Raw genomic sequence first — 22,298 nt, forward strand, 5'->3', positions numbered from 1 at the left:
CCACCATGTACCCATCCTCTGATGGCTACTTCCAGCAGGACAATGCACCATGTCACAAAGCTTGAATAATTTCAAATGGGTTTCTTGAACATGACAATGAGTTCACTGTATTGAAATGGCCCCCACAGTCACCAGATCTCAACCCAATAGAGCATCTTTGGGATGTGGTGGAACGGGAGCTTCGTGCCCTGGATGTGCATCCCACAAATCTCCATCAACTGCAAGATGCTATCCTATCAATATGGGCCAACATTTCTAAAGAATGCTTTCAGCACCTTGTTGAATCAATGCCACGTAGAATTAAGGCAGTTCTGAAGGCGAAAGGGGGTCAAACACAGTATTAGTATGGTGTTCCTAATAATCACAGGGAAATTATATATATATTCTGGACTGCATGTCAACATCTCAATAGAATTATTGACAGAGACAATTTATTCCTGAAAATAGATAGATCATTGTCTATTTTTGTCCAAGTCCATTTCCTATCTAATCCTTGTCTTGTTATCAACAGTTCTAAGATCCAGGAAGTTCAAAGATCAATCTAGGTGCAAAGTCCTAGTTTCACTTGCGATAAATAGGTCCATTGCATCTATCAAATGTTATATTGACCCTTAAGGAATTGTTATATTTGTTGTTTTTATTGCAGTCAAAAGAGTTTTTTTTCAAAATATTTTTCATTTTGTAAACATGCTTATTTTGTGTAGGCATGTATTTTCTTTTCTTCTCCTGAATCTGTGAAAATGACTCCTGATTGGAAACTTTTCAGTTGTAGTAAAAGTGTAAAACCAATGTCTAAGCTTTTCAAAGTTCATATTTCACCTGTTAATGTGTTTCATTAGGTTAACAGGTGACATAACATGGATTGTAGGTAACTACCCTAATTTAAATAATCAGATCTTAGAGAAAAAGCATTTTTACAGCAAATTGACTTAACTGTCAATTCAGTTCATTATATCTGTACAGCCAAAATTCATACATGCACTCCCTCATATTTTACAGGCTTAGAAATACCATGGTGATGTTGATCTTTTATGCGGGGCTGTGTATTACTCTCCTGTCAGTGGCTGTCCTCACTGTTCCCATCCCAGCTCAACCAGGTGAGAATGTTAACACTAAATAAATTACAACAATAGTGTTCCTCCACATTTTACCTTTATAAAGTGAAATTACACACTAGGCAACAGTTTTCCAGACCCAGATTTAGGCTAGTCTGGGACACTGGAGGCAGACACTTAATGAGGGCGTGGGGGACTTAACTTAATTTTTTTGTCCTAGACTGGGCTTAACCTGTGTCTGTGAAACGGGCCATTATAAATATGTTGCTCTCTCTTCCTCTGTATTTTTCTACATCTTTCCTTCCATAGTCCCGGAGACATTCAACCTAACTGTCCCTGATGGCCCGATCTCGTCCCAGTCAGGTTCCTCCGTCTCTCTACTCTGTCAAGTCTCACCTATATTCAACATCAAACCATTTGAGGTGCAGTGGTATCGGTCTGATGACGTTAACAAACCCACCTTGTTGTACAAGGATCACAAGATCCAGGAGGCCCTCATGGACCCGCGGTTCAGGGGCAGAGTGTCTCTAACTGGGGAACTGGAGAGGGGGGACGCGTCCCTGAGACTGGAGAGGGTCACTCTGGAAGATAGTGGGGAGTTTGTGTGCTACATTAACAGTAAAAAGTGGTATGAAAAGGCCCGTGTGGTACTGGCAGTGAGTGGTAAGTGGCCTCCAATAATAGTTTAGTGAAGTACAACAGTTTTTCCAAAATAAAAGCATAATGCAATGATGTGTAAATAATTGTATCCCTATATTGAATAAACAATAGTACAAAGACAATATATCAAATGTTGGACAAATATATGCCCATTTTAAATTTGATGCCAGCAACATGTTTAAAAGAAGTTTTAATGTGTACTATATTCTAATGAATATTAGGTTTAAATTATTTGCATATTATTGCATTCTATTTTGATTTTGATTTATGCAGCTTCCCAAATTTTTTGTGAACACTTGTACTTCACGAAACAATTTTTTTTAATTTACATTTTACACCGTGCAAAGTTTTTTGTTAACATTGTTGTAACTGTTATCTCAAAGTCTTTGTATGGCGGGTGATTATCACAGAATTCAAAAGTCTCTGTTACATTTGCAATACAACTATCATTATTTCTGGACGTCCTGTCAGGTTAAATGACAATAATGCACCAATGACAATGGGGCTTGAAAATATGGTTGCTCAAAAAAAGTGATCCATTGGGTTAAATTGCCTCTGGGTAGGGATTAGTTGATACTAGTGAAGGGGTATGTTGAGCCATCAGGGGGTAAATTCACCAATCCTATTTTGACCAATCACTGCTAAAAAGTACAAGTACAGTACAACGAAATACAGTTTGCATCTAACCAGAAGTGCAAATAAAATAGGGCAGAAAATGTACAAGTATTATGTATATGTACAGTTGGGCAAAAAAGTATTTAGTCAGCCACCAATTGTGCAAGTTCAACCACTTAAAAAGATGAGAGAGGCCTGTAATTTTCATCATAGGCACACTTCAACTATGAGAGAAATTTTAGAAAAAAATTGCAGGATTTATAATAAATTTATTGGTAAATGATGGTGGCAATGACAGAGGTCAAACGTTCTCTTTAAGTCTTCACAAGGTTTTCCTCCATGCAGATCTCCTCTAGAGCAGTGACGTTTTGTGGCTGTCGCTGAGCAACACAGAATTTCAACTCCCTCTAAAGATTTTCTATGGGGTTGAGATCTGGTGACTGGCTAGGCCACTCCAAGACCTTGAAATGTTTCTTACGAAGCAACTCCTTCGTTCCCCGGGTGGTGTGTTTGGGATCATTGTCATGCTGAAAGACCCAGCCACGTTTCATCTTCAATGCCCTTGCTGATGGAAGGAGGTTTTCACACAAAATCTCACGATACATGGCCCCATTCATTTTTTCCTTTACACGTCCCGGTCCCTTTGCAGAAAAACTGCCCCAAAGCATGATGTTTCCACCCCCATGCAACACAGTAGTTATGGTGTTCTTTGGATGCAACTCAGCATTCTTTCTCCTCCCAACGTGACGAGTTGAGTTTTTACCAAAAAGTTATATTTTGGTTTCATCTGACCATATGATATTCTCCCAATCCTCTTTTGGATCTTTCAAATGCTCTCTAGCAAACCTCAGACGGGCCTGGACATGTACTGGCTAAAGCAGGGGGACACACCTGGCACTGCAGGATTTGAGTCCATGGTGGCGTAGTGTGTTACTGATGGTAGCCATTGTAACTTTGGTCCCAGCTCTCTGCAGGGCATTCACTAGGTCCCCTCGTGTGGTTCTGGGATTTTTGCTCACTGTTCTTATAATAATTTTGACCTCACAGGGTGAGATCTTGCGTGGAGCCCCGGATCGAGGGAGATTATCAGTGGTCTTGTATGTCTTCCATTTTCTTATAATTGCTCCCAAAGTTGATTTCTTCACACCAAGCTGCTTACCTATTGCAGATTCAGTCTTCCCAGCCTGGTGCAGGTCTACAATTTTGTTTCTGTCCTTTGACAGCTCTTTGGTCTTGGCCGTAGTGGAGTTTGCAGTGTGACTGTTTGAGGTTGTGGACAGGTGTCTTTTATACTGATAACAAGTTCAAACAGGTGCCATTAATACAGGTAACGAGTGGAGGACAGAGGAGCCTCTTAAAGAAGAAGTTACAGGTCTGTGAGAGCCAGAAATATTGAGTTTACCAATAAATTCATAAAAAATCCTACAATTAGATTTTCTGGAATTTTTGTTGAAGTGTACCTATGATGAAAATTATAGACCTCTCTAATTTTTTTAAGTGGGTGAACTTGCACAATTGGTGGCTGACTAAATACTTTTTTGCCCCACTGTATCTCCAAGTGGAATGTATAGATGTGTAATTAATGCAAATGCATTACATATTGTGATGTTGCGAGTGTAACAAGTGTGTAATTGTGAGGCAAGAAACAAAATGGACGATAGAAATCAATTAGCCTTGCTTTATAGTCTTGTTTGAAATGAGTAAACAAAATGCACCAACATGGCCATGGCACACAAATAATAATCTGTGAGGTGGGGTGAGTGAACAACAGAATATAAACACAAGTAAACAGTGATTGGAAACAGGTGCATCCTCGGGTTGCGCCGCTGCCATCACTCTCCTGTCAATGGTTGGTACACCGTGAGGAAGGGGAGCCGCTGTTACACATGGCATTTCTAAATGTGCAATGGAAGTATTAAGTATAATGTACAGTATGTACATGTGGAATAAATAGTTGTACAGGTACAAGTGACAATTCTCAGTTGCTTTCTGAATTTGCAATCGAGGCATCGAGAAAATCGAGAAATGTAGGGATGGCAGCAATGTAGTTCCCGAGGTTGACATGTGCATGTAACAATTGAAAATACAAGTACAGTGGCAGTTCTAAATGTGCAATTAAGGTGCAAGTCAGCATGTGCAAATGAAATACAGGAAAAGCAGCAATGACACGTACCTGTAGACAATTCAAAACGTCCTTATCCGACTTGTAAGGCAGTGACGGAGTCCAGTGTTACAAAGGGTGGACATGATGTTAATGATGGGTCACATAGTTCAGCAGGGTTACAGTAGATGGGAAGAAACTGTTCCTGAGCCTGTTGGTGTTAGAACAAAGAGACCTGTAACGCTTGCCTGATGGTACGAGGGCAAACAGTTTGTGGCATGGACGTGAAGTGTCCTTGGTGATGCCGCACATCCTGCACAGACAACACTTGCAACGGAGGTCTACGATGGCTGGGAGCTGGGTACCCGTGATGTGGTGGGTGGTTTTCACCACCTGTTGCAGGGCCTTCCGGTTGGCTACACGGCAACCACCAAACCTCACTGTGGCACAGTTAGTCAAAATGCTCTCGATTGTCCAGCAGTAGAAGTTCACAAGGATCTTGGAAGACAGGCCTTCTTCAGCCTCCTGAAAAAGTACAGGTGCTGCCATGCGTTTTCGACCAGGGCTGAGGTGTTGACCAGGAGAGGTCCTCGGAGATGTGCCACACGCTCCACCTCAGTGTCCTTGATGGGAACTGGGGCATGACTGTAGCCTTTAGATTTCTTGTAATCCAGAATGAGATCGTTGGTTTTCTTTGCATTGAGGGCCAGGTTGATAAAATTTATTTATAAAGCCCTTTTTACAACAGCAGTTGTCACAAAGTGCTTTACAGAGACACCGGCCTTAAACCCCAAGGAGTAAACAACAGTATTTTTGAATTTCAGTGGCTAGGAAAAACTTCAGCGCACCATGCCGCCAGGCACTTGACCTCCTCCCTGTAGGCTGACTCGTCATTGTCACTGATCAGGCCTACCACTGTGGTGTCGTCTGCGAACTTGACGATGGTGTTGGAACTGTGTACAGGAACGCAGTCGTGGGTGAAGAGAGAGTACAGGAGGGGGCCCAGCACACAGCCTTGTGAAAAAAAGTGCCTAGCTTAGCAATAAAGGTCTAATCTTTTGCAAAACAATGTATGTCTTTATACAGTGGAAATTCACTAAAAGGTATAATATATTTTTTTATATCTGGATACATTTGCTTTGATTTCACAGTAATTAACCCTGACACGAAAAAGTTACTTTGACAATCAAAAACATTTACCCCACTCCCCGACGGTTTGTTTCACCTAAATGTTCTAATAGTAATAGTTAGTCAAATCAAATGTATGTAATTAATTGGTGTCCTAATGAGGGATTGGTTTCACCTGCACTTTCCAATAGTAATAGGAAGTCAACCAGTAATCTCTGTAGCTGAAGCAAGAGGAGGAGGAGGTCAGGGGAATGTTACCTGTTCTTCAGAGGGCTGGACACCACAACCTAAAATCACCTGGAGAAACAAAGAGGGGACAGAGATCACTAATGGACAAGAAGTACAAAACACCACTGGTAATCACATCTAACGTCTCACTACTGATAAAGGATACCTATTGTATGAACATGCATACACAGGAGATTGTATTTTAATCAAAAATATTAGATCAATTTTAATAATTACATTATTTTCCCTACATTTCTTTTTAAAGATTTCATGCAATACTTTATTTGGCTTTTTGTATCCAAAAATTAATGGAAATAGGAAAAATCTGCCAAATCTCCTTATGAGTGGTTGTCTTTGAGGATTCCTATGCACCTTCTCTCTCTCTGTATCAGATTCTCAGGGGTTGGTGAGTGTCAGTAGTTGGTTGCTGTATTCTCCCTCTGGATCTGATTGGCTCTCCTGTATTGTCTCTCTGTCTGATGAGTGGAAGACAGAGGGCAGGATTCTGCCAGTTTTACCTGGTGGTGAGTGTGATGGTTTTTCTACCAATTGAATTTCAGTGATTTCACAACTACAGCTCTGGAAATAATTAAGAGACCACTGCACCTTTTTCTTTCCTTTCCAAAAAAGTAAAAGAGGAAGGTTTTGAGTGAGGAACAGAAGGGTTCACTTCCGTGAAGGGTTCACCTAATTGAACACTTCCGTTCCTCACTCAAAACTTTCCTTTTCAACTTTTCAAAAAGGTGCAGTGGTCTCTTAATGTTTTCCACAGATGTATGTTGTAGTCATGTGTCTTATAAAAGCATTAGTGTCATGTGACCAATGTTTACTGTCTGTTTGCAGGACATTCCAAAGAAGGATTCACTGTGAATCAGGTGCTGTTGGTAATCATGTCAGTATTGTCTCTGGTCATCATCATCTGTGCTCTGGGGTTCATGTGGTTCATGTTCAAACGAAAAGGTATTTGGAACTCACAAACTGTATTTTATGATGAATCATAACATCAATATAATGTAGTATGAAAAATAATAACCTTTTAGAGAAATTGGTCCAAAAAATATATATAGTTTAAAACATGTTCAACTAATATATTTTAGGGTTCAAGTGCTGTTCATTAAAAAAAATCAGAAAACACAAAGGTAATCTATTCATTCTGATCTATGTGATAAAATAATTACAAGAGAATTGACATGAGTTAAAACATTACAGAGTGCATGACTATTTTGTTGTGATTTTTATTTCAGATCAAATAGAACTAGGACAGAATCTAACAGGTAATTGTTTATTTTGATCAAATATGAGATATATATAATTTACTTATTATTTCATTGTCTCTAAGCATGATATGACCAAACAGTATTCAAGTTTAAGAGGTTCTCCTTATTCCTCAAGACTCCTTTTATACTAGTATTCATCTATTTCATTCAACAGAGGCAAAAAGACTAATAGAAGGTAATGTTTGCACTAATTACAAAAGGCAATCTTAACACCTTACTTTGATGATAATAATGCTTCAGTAATACATAATATATTCAAATCTAATTCCCACAGACATCACAGAGCAGACTACAACCAAACAGACAGTAACTGTTATAGAAGATAATCTGGAATGTAGTCATAGTTGGAAAACATACATACATCTTCTTCCGCTTCATCCGGGGCCGGGTCGCGGGGGCAGCAGTCTAAGCAGGGATGCCCTGACTTCCCTCTCCCCAGACACTTCCTCCAGCTCTTCCGGGGGGACACCGAGGCGTTCCCAGGCCAGCCGGGAGACATAGTCCCTCCAGCGTGTCCTAGGTCTTCCCCGGGGTCTCCTCCCGGTGGGACGGGACCGGAACACCTTCCCAGGAAGGCGTTCCGGAGGCATCCGAAACAGATGCCCAAGCCACCTCAGCTGACCCCTCTCGATGTGGAGGAGCAGCGGCTCTACTCTGAGCTCCTCCCGGGTGACCGAGCTTCTCACCCTATCTCTAAGGGAACGCCCAGCCACCCTGCGGAGAAAGCTCATTTCGGCCGCCTGTATCCGGGATCTTGTCCTTTCGGTCATGACCCAAAGCTCATGACCATATGGTGAGAGTAGGAACGTAGATTGACCGGTAAATCGAGAGCTTCGCCTTGCGGCTCAGCTCTTTCTTCACAACGACAGACCGATACATCGACCGCATTACTGCAGAAGCTGCACCGATCCGTCTGTCAATCTCCCGTTCCATCCTTCCCTCACTCGTGAACAAGACCCCTAGATACTTAAACTCGTCCACTTGAGGCAGGCACTCTCCACCAACCTGAAGTGAGCAGGCCACCCTTTTCCGACTGAGGACCATGGCCTCGGATTTGGAGGTACTGATTCTCATCCCCACCGCTTCACACTCGGCTGCAAACCGTCCCAGCGCAGGCTGAAGGTCCTGGTTTGAAGAAGCCAACATGACAACATCATCCGCAAAGAGCAGAGACGAAATCGTGTGGTCACCGAACCTGACACCCTCCGGCCCCTGGCTGCGCCTAGAAATTCTGTCCATAAAAATTATGAACAGAACCGGTGACAAAGGGCAGCCCTGCCGGAGTCCAACATGCACTGGGAACAAGTCTGACTTACTGCCGGCAATGCGGACCAAGCTCCTGCATCGGTCGTACAGGGACCTGACAGCCCTTAGCAAAGGACCCAGGACCCCATATTCCAGAAGCACTCTCCACAGGATGCCGCGAGGGACACAGTCGAATGCCTTCTCCAAATCCACAAAACACATGTGGATTGGTTGGGCAAACTCCCATGAACCCTCCAACACCCCGTAGAGGGTATAGAGCTGGTCCAGTGTTCCACGGCCCGGACGAAAACCAGACTGTTCCTCCTGAATCCGAGGTTCTACTATCGGCCGTATTCTTCTCTCCAGAACCCTGGCATAGACTTTCCCGGGGAGGCTGAGAAGTGTGATCCCCCTGTAGTTGGAACACACCCTCCGGTCCCCCTTCTTAAAAAGAGGGACCACCACCCCGGTCTGCCATCCCAAAGGCACTGTCCCCGACCGCCACGCGATGTTGCACAGGCGTGTCAACCAAGACAGCCCCACAACATCCAGAGACTTGAGGTACTCAGGGCAGATCTCATCCACCCCCGGTGCCTTGCCACAGAGGAGTTTCTTGACCACCTCAGTGACTTCAGCCCGGGTGATGGACGAGTCCACCTCTGAGCCCTCATCCTCTGCTTCCTCAATGGAAGATGTGACGGCGGGATTGAGGAGATCCTCGAAGTACTCCTTCCACCGCCCGACGACATCCCCAGTTGAGGTCAACAGCTGCCCACCTCTACTGTAAACAGCGTTGGTAGGGCACTGTTTCCCTCTCCTGAGGCGCCGGACGGTTTGCCAGAATCTCTTCGAGGCCAGCCGATAGTCCTTCTCCATGGCCTCACCGAACTCCTCCCAGGCCCGAGTTTTTGCCTCCACAACCACCCGGGCTGCAGTCCGCTTGGCCAGTCGGTACCCGTCAGCTGCCTCAGGAGTCCCACAAGCCAACCATGCCTGATAGGACTCCTTCTTCAGCTTGACGGCATCCCTTACTTCCGGTGTCCACCACCGGGTTCGGGGATTGCCGCCTCGACAGGCACCGGAGACCTTACGTCCACAGCTCCGAACGGCCGCTTCGACAATGGCGGTGGAGAACATGGTCCACTCGGACTCAATATATCCAGCCTCCCTCGGGATCCAGTCGAAGCTCTGTCGGAGGTGGGAGTTAAAGATCTCTCTGACAGGAGACTCGGCCAGACGTTCCCAGCAGACCCTTACAGTACGCTTGGGCCTGCCGAGTCTGTCCAGCTTCCTCCCCCGCCATCGGATCCAACTCACCACCAGGTGGTGATCAGTTGACAGCTCCGCCCCTCTCTTCACCCGAGTGTCCAAGACATACGGCCGCAGGTCAGATGAAACGACAACAAAGTCGATCATCGACCTGCGGCCTAGGGTGTCCTGGTGCCATGTGCACTGATGGACACCTTTATGCTTGAACATGGTGTTCGTTATGGACAAACTGTGACTAGCACAGAAGTCCAATAACTGAACACCACTCGGGTTCAGATCAGGGGGGCCGTTCCTCCCAATCACACCCCTCCAGGTGTCACTGTCGTTGCCCACGTGGGCGTTGAAGTCCCCCAGTAGAACGATAGAGTCCCCATTTGGAGCACTTTCCAGCACCCCTCCCAGAGACTCCAAGAAGGTCAGGTACTCTGCACTGCCGTTCGGCCCATAGGCACAAACAACAGTGAGAGCCCTATCCCCGACCTGAAGGCGCAGGGAAACGACCCTCTCGTTCACCGGGGTAAACTCCAACACATGGCGGCAGAGCTGGGGAGCTATAAGCAAACCCACACCAGCCCGCCGCCTCTCACCATGGGCAACTCCAGAGTGGTGAAGAGTCCATCCTCTCTCAAGGAGTGTGGTTCCAGAGCCCAAGCCGTGTGTAGAGGTGATTCCGACTACCTCCAGTCGGAACCTCTCGACCTCACGCACTATCTCAGGCTCCTTCCCCGCCAGCGAGGTGACGTTCCACGTCCCTAGAGCTAGTTTCCGTGTCCAGGGATCGAGTTGCCTAGGCCCCTGCCTTCGACTGCCGCCCGATCCTCTACGCACCGACCCCTTATGGTCCCTCCTGTGGGTGGTGGGCCCACGGGAAGGCGGCCCCACGTCGCTCCTTCGGGCTATGCCCGGCCGGGCCCCATGGGGAAAGGCCCGGCCACCAGGCGCTCGCGTGCGAGCCCCAACCCCGGGCCTGGCTCCAGGGTGGGGCCCTGGCTGCGCCATACCGGGCGCCATACCGGGCAACTGACTTATGTGATGAATATACACAAATGTTGACATAAGATATGGCACTGCATAACACAATTAATTAACATTTGTAATGATTATTTCCATCTATTTCAGAATTTCATATTTTACAAGAACTTTAACCTTTTCTGTTCAACAGAGACAAAAAGTTTAACAGAAGAAATCACAGTGCAGATATATACTAAACAGACAGCATCTGGTAGAGAAGTTGATCTGGAAGGTAAATTTAGAAGGAAAATGTACCTAACCTTTTTATTTAGTTTTATTTACAGCTATTTAGCTTAATTTAAATAAACAGGATTAATTATTATAACAATGCATTCTAAAGGCGTTCATTTGATAAGCATACTTCAGTAAAAAATAAAATAATAATCCCAATCAATTGTATATAATGACATAATTGTGATCTGTTAGACCCAGAAAATAAAATGCAGACACAGGCCAATCAAATGACAGCTGATAATAAATTTGATCTGGAAGGTAAGGTGATTAATGGAAAAAATTTACTAATCCTTAGAACATTATTATTTACAGGTAGTGCATTTAACTTTGTGATACCTAAAACGGATGGTAATGTTCAATAAAAAAATAAGGAAACTTTGAATACTTACTTTAAAAATTCCTAATTAATTAATCAATGAATTGCAATATATTTATACATACAGTATGTGATGTTTTATGTCCAAAAAATACAGTACAGACATTTACTGAAAAAACAGCATCTGGTGAAGAAGCTAATCTGAAAGGTAAAGTGAAATAGGGAAAACATGTACAACCTCATTTCCAAATAAGTTGAGACGATGGAAATAAAAACAGAATGCAATGATGTGCATATCATTTAAATTGTATTCAATGGATAATAGTACAAAGACAACGTGCCAGCAACACGTTTCAAAAACGCTGGGACAGGGGCAAAGAAAAGTGGAAAAGTTGTGTAACACCAAAAAAGTACCTGGTGGAACAACTAATTAAGTTAACAGGTCAGGTCAGTAACATGATTGGGTATAAAAAAAGCATCCCAGAGATGAAGAGTCATATAGAAATAAAGATGTGGAGGGGTTCACCACTACGTGGAAGACTGCAGGCAAATAGCGCAACAATTTAAGAATGTTTCTCAATGTAAAATTGCAAATAATTTGGGGATCTCATCATCTATGGTACATAATATCATTAAAAGATTCTGAGAATCCGGTGAAACCTCAAATGGACAAGATTAAAAACCAATATTGGATGGCCATGATTTTTGGGCCCTCAGGTGGCACTGCATTAAAAACAGACACAATTCTGTAGTGGGAATCACTGCATGGGCTCAGGAACACATCCGAAAACCATAGTCAGTGAACACAGTACTGTACATCACTGCATCCACAAATGCAATTCAAAACTCTATCATGCAAAGACGAAACTAGATAAAAACAAGATCCAGAAACACTGACGCATTCTCTGGGCCCGAGCTCATTTAAGATGGACTGAGTCGAAGTAGAAAACTGTCCTGTGGTCTAAGTTTTGTGAATCATGGAAGATGCATCATCTGGGCTAAAAATAAAAGGGACCAACTGGCTTGTTATTGGTGCACAGTTCAAAAGCTAACATCCGTGATGGAATGGTTGTGCATTAGTGCACATGGCATGGGTGACTTGCGCATCTGTGAAGAGACCATTAATGCTGAACAATATATGCAGGTTTTGGAGAACTATATGTGGCCATCCAGACAACAGCTTTTTTCAGGGAAGGCCTTGCTTATTTCAGCATGACAATGCCAAATCACATTCTGCACAAATCACAACAGCATGTCTTCATAGTAAAAGAGTCCGGGTGCTAAAGTGGCCTGCCTGCAGTCCAGACCTGTCACCCATTGAAAACATTTGGCACATTATGAAATAATAGATACGACAATGTCACCCAATGAAAACATTTCAATTTCTTAACTAACGAATTTGCTCTCATCAGTTTACAAAACGCTTATAAATTGTGCTTAAAATAAGAGGAGATGCAACATAATAAAAAACGTGGCCCTGACCAACATTTTTGAAATATGTTGCTGGCATATTCAAAATGGGCATATCTTTTTTCAAAAACAAGAACTTTTCTTTCTTTCTTTGTACTATTTTCAATGAAATATAAGGATGCAATGAATTCCACATTTAGGCATTCTATTTCTATTTGCATTTTTTGCAGCGTCACAACTTTTTTGCAAACGGGTTTGTAATTTTATTTGAAAGATTATAATTTACAGGTAAATTACAGTATTTAAACTAATGTTTAATACATGCACAGCATAGCAATGTTGAATATAATTACATATAAAGCTTTCATTTGATTATAATTTTTCAGTAAAATAAACATATATTCCTGACAGTCAAATTGCTAAATAATGACATTATTGCCATCTTTTAGGACCAGAAGACACTGTGAAGACACCTGTCATTCAGATGACACCTGACAGTAAAGTTGATCTTGAGGGTAATATAGTAAATGGAAAACATATTCTTATCCTTACAAGATTATCAGATAGATGTATTGTTATTAACCTAATGTGTGTGATACATATATCAAATAATAACAATAAGGCATTTTGAAATCTTTACTTTGAAAATCAAACGTAATTAAAATGTAATATGTATTACAGAAAATTGCAGTATATCTATACTTAACTGATGTTTTAGGTCCAGGGCAGATATCTACTGAACAGACTGGTGAGGAAGTTCATCAAGAAGGCTAAGTGAAACCGGAAACACAAACTGTATTTAATGATGAATCATATTATCAATATAGTATGAAAATAAAACAAAGAAAAAACAATAGATTGACATTATATAACACAATTAATTTAATTTTGTAATGATTCTTTTACAGTTAATTTCAGTTGAATTACAGGAAGAACAGAAAATGGAAGTTATACATTGCATTTTGATCTCTCAGTGAAATGCTAACACATGAAAAATACAACAAACCTATTTTCGAGAAAGCAATCAAATTTATTTCATGAAGCCTTTTAACATCCGCACATGGTATTGTATAGCCCTATACCTAAATTTCACATTTTAAAATAATTGATTTTCCTTTTTGTATTCAACAGAGACAAAAAGCCTAAGAGAAGAAAACACAGTGAAGATATATACTGAACAGACAGCATCTGGTAGAGAAATTGATCTGGAAGGTAAAGTTAGATGGAAAACATACCTTCCCTTAGGAAATGTAATTTACAGCTATTTAGCCTAAATTAAAATAAACAGGATGAACATTTTAAATATTATAAAAATCCATTCTCATAACATTAATGTGAAAGTCATACTTAGGTAAATATATATATATATATATAGACAATCAATTGTATATAATGACATACTTGTGATCTCTTAGGCCCAGAAAACAAAGTGCAGACACCAGACAATCAGATGATAGCTGATAATAAAGTTGATCTGGAAGGTAAAGTGATTGATGGAAAACATTTACTTATGCTTAGAAAATGTCTATTTATTGTTAATCCAATTGCAATGCATATGGCACAGACAAAGACCCACTCAGTGGTGTGGAAGGGATGCCCAATTAAATAGGATGGCCAATTAGAGGCAATGCAAGACAGCTGCCTCTTACTGTGGTCAACCAAAAACCAAAGTGCGGAAATCCCTAGAGTCATCGCTTCTGCCAGGCCCTGACTATCACCCTGACCAACATAGAGATGGCTAGGGGCATCCCTATTGTCACGACCTGACATAATGTTAATCCATGGAACCCACATAATACGTATAATACATTACGAATTGGCTAAAACGTAACATATCTTACAACGTATAATTTGTTACGAATGCAATTAAAACTTATAATATGATACTGTTAGAAATCGGCGGTTTCGTATAGTGGTCAAATAATGTAGAACTCATATCAAATCGAGGGAGAAGTACGCTCACGTTTATTGGAAAATTGCAGCACAGATGTCATTCGGTGAACGTTCCATTATCTTCTCATTGTAATGTTGGTTACAAACTGATATATACATTGAAGACGTTTCTAACTAGGAAAGACCATGTTTTTAGAAGTCAACCCCCCATGCCACATGGCCATTGTAAACATTCCTCTGGTCATTCAAGCACAACCTACAGAGAGATTATCTAAAAAAAGATATTTATGTTGTTCTCATTATTTAGACACATTTACTTCCAATGAAACATACATTCATATTGTAATTGTTAATGCTCAGATTCCACAATACGAACACCAGACAAATGTATCATATTTTACAAATGGTATGAAAACATATCATTCATTACAAATTTGCATTTTTAACACCTGAATTTGATAATCATACTACAGTAAAATATACAAATTCTTGACAATTCTTGCAATATAATGACCTAAATGTGATCTTTTTGGCGCAGACAATAAAGTGCAGACACTGGTCAATAAGACAACAGCTAATAATATAGAAGATGTGAAAGGTAAAGTGATGGATGGAAACTTTTTACTTATCCTATGCAAATTATCATGTACATGTAATGTATTTAACCAAATTTGTGGGATACACAAACAAGACAGAAATTTACATAATAATAATAATAATAATAACATAATGTACATAATAATAATAGTAGTAACATAATGTACATAATAATAATACCTCTTTTTGAAAATCATACTTCATTAAAATGAAATATTCATGAAAATAAATTGCAATATATTCATTTATATCAGATTTTGTATGTGCAGTAAATGCAGTAGAGACATATACTGAACAGACAGCATCTGGTGAAGAAGTTAATGTGGAAGGTAAAGTGACATTCTTAAGACAATACTTCCTCTGTTTCATTTTAATATTCATCCCTATTGTGATTTCACATTACATAACACAATTTAATTTTGTAATGATTAGTTTTCAGTTAATTTCAGCTAAATTTCAGGAAGAACAGAAAATAGAAGTTATACAGTACATTTTGGTCTCTCAGTAAAATGTTAACACATGAAAATTACTACAAACATATTTTCAAGAAAGCAATCAAATTTGTTTCATGAAGCCTCTTAACATCAGCACTTGGTTTTGTATGGCCCTGTAGCTCAATTTCACTTTTTAAAAGAATGTATTTTCCTTTTTCCATTTAACAGAGACAAAAAGCTTAAGAGAAGAAAACACAGTGCGGATATATACTGAACAGACAGCATCTGGTAGAGAAGTTGATCTAGAAGGTAAAGTGAGATGGAAAAGCACCTTCCCTTTGGAAATGTAATTTATAGCTATTTAGCCTAATTTAAATAAACAGGATGAAAATGTTAAATATTATAAAATCCATTCTAATAACATTATTTTGGAATTCATACTAAAGTTTAAAAAATAAAAAGAAAATTGACAATCTGTTGTATATAATGACATACTTGTGATCTCTTAGGCCCGGAAAACAAAATGCAGACACCAGACAATCAGTTGACAGCTGATAAAAAAGTTGATCTGGAAGGTAAAGTGATTGTTGGAAAACATTTACTTATGCTTAGAAAATTATTATTTATGGGTAATCAAATTTAATATACCTAAAAAGGATGGTAATTTTCAATAATAACAATAATAATTACTTCAAAACAACAAAGGTGCACGAATGGCATGAATATGGCACAAACAAAGACCCACTCAGGGGTGTGGATGGGATGCCCAATTAGAGGCAATGCAAGGCAGCAGCCTCAAATTGGGGACAACCAAAAACCAAAGTGCGGAAATCCCTAGAGTCATCCCTTCTGCCAGGCCCAGACTATCACCCCGACCCGCATAGAGATGGCTAGGGGCATCCCTATAGTCACGACCTGACATAATGTTAATCCATGGCACCCACATAATATGTTTAATACATTAGGAATTGGCTAAAATGTAACATATCTTATAACATATAATATGATACGAACACCAGACAAACGTATCATATTTTACGAACGGTATGAAAACATATCATTCATTACACATTTGCATTTTTAACTCCTGAATTTAATAATCATACTACAGTAAAATATAAATATTCTTGACAATCAATTGCAATATAATGACCTAAATGTGATCTTTTTGGCCCAGACAATAAAGTGCAGACACTGGTCAATAAGACAAAAGCTTATAATATAGAAGATGTGAAAGATAAAGTGATGGATGGAAAACATTTACTTATACTATGCAAATTATCATGTACATATAATGTATTTAACCAAATATGTGGTATACACAAACAAGACAGGAATGTACATAATAATAATAACATAATGTATGTAATAATAATATGAATTCCTTTTTTTTGAAAATTATACTTAATTAAAATCAAATATTCATGAAAATAATTTGCTATTCATTCATTTATATCTGATTTTGTATGTGTAGTAAATGCAGTAGAGAAATCTACTGAACAGACAGCATCTGGTCAAGAAGTTAATATGGAAGGTAAAGTGACATTCTTAAGATAATACTTTGTCTGTTTCATTTTAATATTCATCCCTTTTGTAATTTCACAATCTCGTAAAGGATATATAGCCTCAAGGTGAAGCTCTCGATTTACCGGTCAATCTACGTTCCTACTTTCACCTATGGTCATGAGCTTCGGGTCATGACAGAAAGGACAAGATCCCGGATACAGGCGGCCGAAATGAGCTTTCTCCGCAGGGTGGCTGGGGCGATCCCTTAGAGATAGGGTGAAAAACTTGGTCACCCGGGAAGAGTTCAGAGTAGAGCCGCTGCTCCCCCACATCGAGAGGGGTCAGCTGAGGTGGCTTGGGCATCTGTTTCGAATGCCTCCGGAACGCTTTCCTGGGAGGAGACCCCGGGGAAGACCTAGGACACGCTGGAGGGACTATGTCTCTCGGCTGTCCTGGGAACGCCTTGGTGTCTCCCCGGAAGAGCAGGAGGAAGTGTCTGGGGAGAGGGAAGTCTGGGCATCTTTGCTTAGACTGCTGCCCCCGTGACCCAGCCCCGGATAAGCGGAAGAATATGATGAAAAAATTATGATGTAAAGGATATATTTGTTTAACGGAAAGGATATTTTTATATAGTAGCCTAGCCCAGCCTTGACAGCCTGCCTTTAAATAGTTGCGTACCTTATATCCACTCAAATTGTCTGCAGAGCCGATCACCACCACACTACACACAACCATGGGTGCACGAGGTGCGTTTCCTGTGTTTCCAATACCTGTCATATCTCCACTTGGCCTCCAACCTGTCACATCATTAACCAATGCTCTTCTGTGTTGCTGCTATAGACAATGACAAAGAGAATCTGTTAACAGGTGACACTATGGACCTTGGAGGAGAGAGCATCTGGGACATCTGGGACAAGACCAAGCACTACAATGATGAGACCTTTCAAGAGGAATACATGGACCAGGAGGATGGGATCCCCACTTCACTGTTAACCCTGGAAGATGCTTTTAGGAGAATAAAGAGATGGAGACAGAGCCTGGCACCACGGTAACCAACCTGAAGACAGTTCCAGTCGCCCCCGATGCCCTGCTGTCTGTCCAGGAACTGGACATGTGTGAGGAGGTGATGGTCACTGTCACCTGTCCGGATATCACAGCCAACACAGGTAAGTTACACCTGTGATATCACTGGAGCTTTATGATCCACTCCTCTGTTACAGCATTATTACATACTGTCGGTCATTGCACTTTTAATTACATTGTGTAACGTGCAGAATTATTCCTTTTTGTTTGTGCTTCTATAGATGGTGTTAAATATTTTAGCTCTAGGTATTTTGAGGGGTCACGACAACTGTTCAATGTGAGCTGACCAACAGAGGCCATCTTTATCAAATGTAGATGCCTTTCACCTAATGTCTGTCAATTTGTGTCACAAGATGGATTTGATCTACTCCAGTTCAATAAATATTAACAGGGTACATTGATTCTGGGACTAGACTTGCATTACTTGTCTCACATAACATAAGGTCCATATTTACATGAATCAACTCATAAACCAGATTACAGCATTCACCCACCAATACAAACCGTATACTTGAACATGCTTGGCCACCTGTCTTCCCCAAAGGGGTGGTGACCAACAAGGACAGGCTGACCACTGAACCCATTAACCGGAACTTTATTCTGGACCCCACAGACCTTGGAGGAAAACCTAATAACCCACGCACACGCAAGTTTACAGAAGATGAAACCACACCAAAGCCAATTTACAAGAAGGCTAAGATAGAGGTTGAACCAGAGGATTCTGAGGTATGTCAAGGACAGAGATTTTAAATTCCAAATGGAGAAATTAGATTACAATTGAAATTGACAATGTCCAAGAACACATTGTTTTAAAATATTGATTTAAAACAATGTATTTGTTTTAGCCTGTCTAAGAAATATCACCAATCACAGCCCAGATGCGGTTCAGGTGTGCAGCAGGTGGTTTGTGGAAGGTGATGCCCAGTGCTCTTTAGATTGGAATGTCACTCTTATTTAGTCTTCTGAATCAATGATTAATATGCAATGTGGGATTTTCAGCTGGAAAAAGATTTCTGAAGACCTCATTACATTTGACACCTTAGTGAATTCTGTCATTTAGAAGATCACTTTAAAATGAAGAACTACCAATCATTTACTTTACCACAATTGTTTCAGTTAATAACCAGTGGATGCATTTAAGCAGTGGCACTGAATTGGGGTCACAGTTTAATCATCAATGCTGTTTTCAATAAAAAAAATGCTGTCATTTTGTTTCAATTTGTCCCACTTTTCAAACTTTCACCAGGAGTGCGTGGACCAGGAGGATGGCATCCCCATTTCACTGTCAAGCCAGGAAAATGCTGTTCACCAGGGGAATAAAGAGAAGAAGTCAGAGCCCGACACCACGGTAACTGACCCGAAGACAACTCCTGATGTCCCCATTGCCCCGTTGTCTGACGTAGAGCTGGACAAGTCTGAGAAGGAGGAGGTGTCCACTGTCATCTGTCCCGATAACGCAGCCAACACCAGTAAGTTACACCTGTGATATTACTGGAGCTTTATAGTAGATAAGAGCTCCAGTAGATAGCAGCTATCTTTATAGTGGATATAGCTTTACTGGTCTGTTACAGCATTATTACATACAGTAGGTCATTGCATTTATAATTACATTGTGTAATGTACAGTACTATTCACAGTGTTTTGGTTCTGTAGACAATGTAAAATATTTTTTAGGTATTTTGAGGGGTCAAGACAACTGTTCGCTTTGAACTGACCAACAGATGTGGGCTGGATTCTATTGAGGCCATCTTTTTAAAATGTAGATGCCTTTCACCTAATGTCTGTCAATTTGTGTCACAAGTTGGATTTGATCTACTCCAGTTCAATACATATTAACAGGGTACATTGATTCTGGGACTAGACTTGCATTACTTGTCTCACATAACATAAGGTCCATATTTACATGAATCAACTCATAAACCAGATTATAGCATTCACCCACCAATACAAACCGTATACTTGAACATGCTTGGCCACCTGTCTTCCCCAAGGGGGTGTTGACCAACAAGGACAGGCAGACCCCCGAACCCATTAACCGGAACTTTATTCTGGACCCCACAGACCTTGGAGGAAAACCTAACAACTCACGCACACGCAAGTTTACAGAAGATGAAACCACACAGTCAAATAACAACAAGGCTACAAAAGAGTTAAAACCAGAGGATTCTGAGGTATGTCAAGGACAGAGATTTTAAATTCCAAATGGAGAAATTAGATTACAATTGAAATTGACAATGTCCAAGAACACATTGTTTTAAAATATTGATTTAAAACAATGTATTTGTTTTAGCCTGTCTAAGAAATATCACCAATCTCAGCCAAGATGCGGTTCAGGTGTGCAGCAGGTGGTTTGTGGAAGGTGATGCCCAGTGCTCTTTAGATTAGAATGTCACTCTTATTTAGTCTTCTGAATCAATGATTAATATGCAATGTGGGATTTTCAGCTGGAAAAAGATTTCTGAAGACCTCATTACATTTGACACCTTAGTGAATTCTGTCATTTAGAAGATCACTTCAAAATGAAGACCTAGCTAACATTTACTTTACCACAACTATTTCAATAAGTTAATAACAACTGGATGCATTTAAGCAGTGACACTGAATTTTTATCTACTTGCTTATCTTACTTTGTTCCCATTTTCAACCTTCTCTTACCTCTTTCTCACCAGAATGCACGCTGATTGAAGGAGAAACAAATCACTGAGCGGGCAGCGTTCCTTGAGTGAGAGAACACGGCGTTACGGCAGGAAGTGTCTGAGCTACGGCAAGACTGCCTGCAGCATGAACGTTTTGGCTCACTATGCTGCCAGATACATAGAGCTGTAAGGGACCAAACACTGGCAACCCCCGGATATAGCACAGATTCTATTAGACAGTACCAACATTTTGGTCAGGTCACCAAGTAGCTTCATTCTTAGTTTATTCTGGTCATGAGTCAGTCATAAAAAGCCACTATTGCACTAGTCACATTGCCTTCATACCAAACCATGAATAGGTGATATGAATTGACAAATGTATGACTTTATAGGAGAAGTTATCCATGACATCACATTAAATGTTAGAGTTGATGATTAAATGTTAACCCTCCCCACTTTACCTCTTGTTAAATTGTCATAGCAGTTCAGACAGGAAACCCGGGTGGTCAACGGTCAGCGACATATTAGCTGATGCCTGGGATCCTCAGGTTACTCACTCAGGCTGGTCTTACTAGAATGAGGGTACAAACCTACCCACCACCCCTGGCTCCAGCTGTTTGGTTCTGTTTTCCTTTTCATGAGGGGACCGGTACTGGTTATCTTGCTCATTGCCTGTGGGGATTGCTATGATATTATGGTTTTAATATCATTATTAGTAGTATCATATAGGATCATGTGTTTGGCAGTGAGCTAACCCAGAGGAGCAGAACCAAGCATCAAAACCGGTATAAATTATTGTTGTGCATGTTCTAATAAATGGTTACATTTAAATGTGGTGTTTTCTGTCTGAACTCCATTTTGTCCTTCTGATAAATCATTTTGTTTTTTTAAGTCCATTACTGGATGACCAGTATACTTATTGATCTAGTGATTTATTTTGTTATGGGTAAAATAAATAAATCTAATAACTATATACCGGTGCCATATATACTTTGGAATCTATGACCCCTGCTTATTGTTTATTTTAGTTTTTAACTTGTTCTGGTGAATTTACGTCTTCTGTTAAAATGCATTACAGTTACTTTCATACACAATTAGCAGTCAAAGGCAAGATTGTGTTAATATTTTGAAGGATGGTTGGTGGGTTGAGGTTAAATTATATTTTTGTTAGTACAGAATAAAAATAAAAAATTATTATGATTTACAATCTAACCATTACTTGTCTGTTAATAGTTCTGGTTTGCAATAACTATGCTTCCTAGTTTTCCATTTGTCAGTGATAGTTACAAATCTATTTGGTGATGGATTTTCCATTACTACATAGCTAATAAGTTCAAAAGCCTAGATGACTTGGTGACTTTTTAAAGCATGGTGACTTTGTTACATATGATGGAACTCGATGTGGGGTGAACTTCCCCTGGTAATGAGCTACGGTACTAGAGAACTAGGTTTCAGACAACCGGTGACCAATGGACACCATAGATAATCTATTACAACACCTGGCTGCTGCCACTCTTGCCCAGCATTGCCAAACGCAGGCCCTATTGGAGTAATACAAACAAGGAAATCAATTTTTTCTGGGAGGAGATCTGGACTTTGG

The 22,298-nt window shown here is 40.6% G+C and overlaps 2 protein-coding genes across 2 annotated transcripts; both read left to right on the forward strand.

The window, feature by feature from the left end:
• Positions 1-818: 818 nt before the first annotated feature.
• Positions 819-6,919, forward strand: LOC117594122 (butyrophilin subfamily 3 member A2-like; the record flags this gene model as incomplete). The annotated part of the gene is made up of 7 exons (XM_034291120.1): positions 819-868; positions 1,000-1,097; positions 1,365-1,718; positions 5,751-5,915; positions 6,180-6,311; positions 6,631-6,747; positions 6,885-6,919. Coding segments are annotated over exons 1-7 (912 nt in total), but the record flags the coding sequence as incomplete, so codon positions are not given.
• Position 6,920: 1 nt separating this feature from the next.
• On the forward strand, positions 6,921-21,599 carry LOC105029799. Its single transcript, XM_034291122.1, has 18 exons — positions 6,921-6,926; positions 7,032-7,061; positions 7,219-7,239; positions 7,339-7,386; positions 10,741-10,821; positions 11,297-11,347; positions 12,999-13,064; positions 13,268-13,297; positions 13,681-13,753; positions 13,963-14,030; positions 14,981-15,040; positions 15,294-15,368; positions 15,702-15,782; positions 15,983-16,048; positions 16,948-17,007; positions 17,847-18,145; positions 18,676-18,788; positions 20,732-21,599. Exons 7-16 carry the CDS (start codon positions 13,034-13,036, stop codon positions 18,029-18,031), a joined length of 729 nt encoding a protein of 242 aa, XP_034147013.1. The 5' UTR covers positions 6,921-6,926; positions 7,032-7,061; positions 7,219-7,239; positions 7,339-7,386; positions 10,741-10,821; positions 11,297-11,347; positions 12,999-13,033; the 3' UTR covers positions 18,032-18,145; positions 18,676-18,788; positions 20,732-21,599.
• Positions 21,600-22,298: the final 699 nt, after the last annotated feature.

The sequence above is a fragment of the Esox lucius genome, chromosome 25, assembly GCF_011004845.1.
Source record: "Esox lucius isolate fEsoLuc1 chromosome 25, fEsoLuc1.pri, whole genome shotgun sequence".
Lineage (NCBI taxonomy): Eukaryota > Metazoa > Chordata > Actinopteri > Esociformes > Esocidae > Esox > Esox lucius.

Excerpts from the sequence above, each read along its gene's own strand:
- LOC105029799 (XM_034291122.1), top strand. The coding sequence starts at position 13,034 with ATGACACCTGACAGTAAAGTTGATCTTGAGG. Across the intron at positions 15,041-15,293 it reads TAATATAGAAGATGTGAAAG|ATTTTGTATGTGCAGTAAAT; the intron begins GTAAAGTGATGG and ends CATTTATATCAG. Across the intron at positions 15,369-15,701 it reads TGAAGAAGTTAATGTGGAAG|AGACAAAAAGCTTAAGAGAA; the intron begins GTAAAGTGACAT and ends TCCATTTAACAG.